The sequence below is a fragment of the Notechis scutatus genome, chromosome 2 (assembly GCF_049901735.1).
Source record: "Notechis scutatus isolate UNSWTSFEM ecotype Mainland chromosome 2, rNotScu1.2, whole genome shotgun sequence".
Lineage (NCBI taxonomy): Eukaryota > Metazoa > Chordata > Lepidosauria > Squamata > Elapidae > Notechis > Notechis scutatus.
In genome coordinates, this window is record NC_142010.1 from 68,308,948 (window position 1) to 68,311,379 (window position 2,432).

Consider the following 2,432-nt stretch of genomic DNA (forward strand, 5'->3'; position numbering starts at 1 on the left):
ATCTCTTAGCAATTAGATACATTTTCTCCATGATGATCAGTCCCTAATCTGGTTCAGCTCATCATTATATGTTTTTGGTGGATGTGTGTTTATGACAACATCTCTGTGGGAAACTGTTCCATTTCATTTCCATACCTGTCTTAGAATTTATCCTCTACTATTATGATGTCACTCTGACCTGTCCATGAACTAGTGCACCACTATGACAACTGAGTTCCTATATTCTCCACTGATAGGCTTTCCTCCATCACTTTGAAGCTGCAGGACTGGTGTCTGGGTGTTTTACTCATGTCTTCGTATGGTGAGAACGTAAAAAGTCCCATTACAATGAGCCGCCACAAAAAAGCTGGTAGCCCTGGTCCTGCAGGACACAGACCTGGTTCAAAATCTCCTGCCTCAACTTCCAAATCAAACCTATCACATAAGTACAAGGACTACGCTGCTGTTGTGATCGATACAGGTACTGGCTACACCAAGAGTGGCCTTGCTGGAGATGAAAAGCCAAGATCCATCGTGCCAAGTATTGTGGGGGTACCCAGGTTCAGGACAAAGGAAAGTCCATTGTACTACATTGGAAAGAACATTCCACAACGGCGTGCAGAGGTGAGCACACATTTGGTGATGACTCATGGTGTGGTCACTGATTGGGATGCTCTAGAGATGCTGTGGCACCATATATTTTACACTGAACTCAGTGTATGCCCTGAAGAGCTGGCTGTGCTGGTTACAGATGCTCCTATGTCTCCAACTACCAACCGTGAAAAGATGGCTGAACTGTTGTTTGAGAACTTTGAAGTTCCAGCCATGTTTGTTGCTCATCAGTCACTTTTGTCAGTTTATTCATATGGACGTACTGGTGGCCTGGTGATTGGTTCTGGCTATGGAACTTCCTACACTGCTCCTGTCCATGATGGATATATCCTGCCACATGCCACCTATCGCCTGGACATAGCAGGCAATGCTCTGACAGAATATCTGGCCAAGATTATGGGAGAATCTGGGAACCCTTTTCAAAAGGAAGAAATGGAAGTGGTGTGCCAGATCAAGGAGAAGTGCTGTTACATCCCTGAAGAGTATGAGGCTGAGCTAAATGCAGATGAGAAAAAATACCTCATGGACTACACTCTACCTGACAGACAGGTCATTTCCATTGGCAGTGAACACTTTCGCTGCCCAGAAGTCCTCTTCAATCCTACCATGCTGGGTTACCCAGAAGTTGGACTTCATGTCCAAGCACTGAACAGTGTTAAAAAATGTAAGCCAGAAAGAGAGGCGGACCTCCTTTCCAATGTCCTACTGGCTGGTGGCACCACCATGCTCCGTGGCTTCTCGGAAAGAATTAAGAAGGAACTGCAAAACATGGAGCCTGAGAGCAAAGTGGGCATCTTAGCTTCTCCCAACCGCACCTTCTCTGCCTGGCTGGGTGGCTCTATTGTAGCCTCACTCAATGCTTTTCAAAATGTGTGGATCAATCGACAGGCTTATGATGAGAAAGGACCTTTCATTGTCCATCGCCATTGTTTCTGACCGAGGGGATGAGCCAAACAGCTGAGACAGGCTGAGCAGAGATGAGGGTTCAAGGGGCATCTCCTCAACAACATGCTGTTTTTGACTACATGGCTTCTGAGTCTGTCTTATCATTACTTCTGGAGATGGGTATGAACAGGGGAATCGCGCTCAGAGCTATCAGCTCATTTGCCTGTGACTAAATGTAAAGGCATTGTAATTAACACACATCGGGAAGCACCAGACTGGAAAAGCCTGCATCAGGAATTTGTTAAAATCCCTTTCAAGTACAAGAAACCTTCAACAGACAGTTATGTACACTATTGATGATTAGAGATAAAACCTTTCCGTTCTAGAAGGCGTGATTTTTTACATAAACAAATGTAAAGAAGGTCTCAGACACATGCCACGCTTACATTTTCTCATACAGACAATTGAACCCAGTAAGGAAATAAAACTCTCACCACCCATTCCCCTTGCCATCTTTCCTTCACTCATTCTGCACATTGGCTATATTACTAAAGCTTAGCATGTCGCACCGATACACCAGAACTGGAGAAAAAGAGATGAAAATAAAGGACTATTTAAATTATGTGGCTGCGGCTTATAAATACTATAATTAGTGAATACTGTACTGTCACTCCTAATAGATGCTGCTGCTAGATACAGGGTCTCATTCTAAGAATATGAGTCATATGGAACTACATATGGAACTGCGTTTAATAAATAATACAGTAAGAGGAAATGAGATTGAAATTTGCGCTATTATCAAGGGACAATAATAAAGAAGTAGCAAATAGGTGTTATCTGTGATAATGAAGGCATTCCTCCTCTATGAGCAGGTCATTGAGTTTGGTACCAGACAGAGCAAAAAAGTGAATTGTCCAAAGTCTTCATCTTACATAGCCTCGTGTTATAAACGTAGA

At 43.4% G+C, this 2,432-nt stretch overlaps 1 protein-coding gene across 1 annotated transcript; it reads left to right on the forward strand.

Annotated features, from left to right (window-relative positions):
* The first annotated feature begins 288 nt into the window (after positions 1-288).
* On the forward strand, positions 289-1,527 carry LOC113415703 (actin, cytoplasmic-like). The gene has a single exon (XM_026673220.2). It carries the CDS (start codon positions 289-291, stop codon positions 1,525-1,527), a length of 1,239 nt encoding a protein of 412 aa, XP_026529005.2.
* The last annotated feature ends 905 nt before the right edge of the window (positions 1,528-2,432 follow it).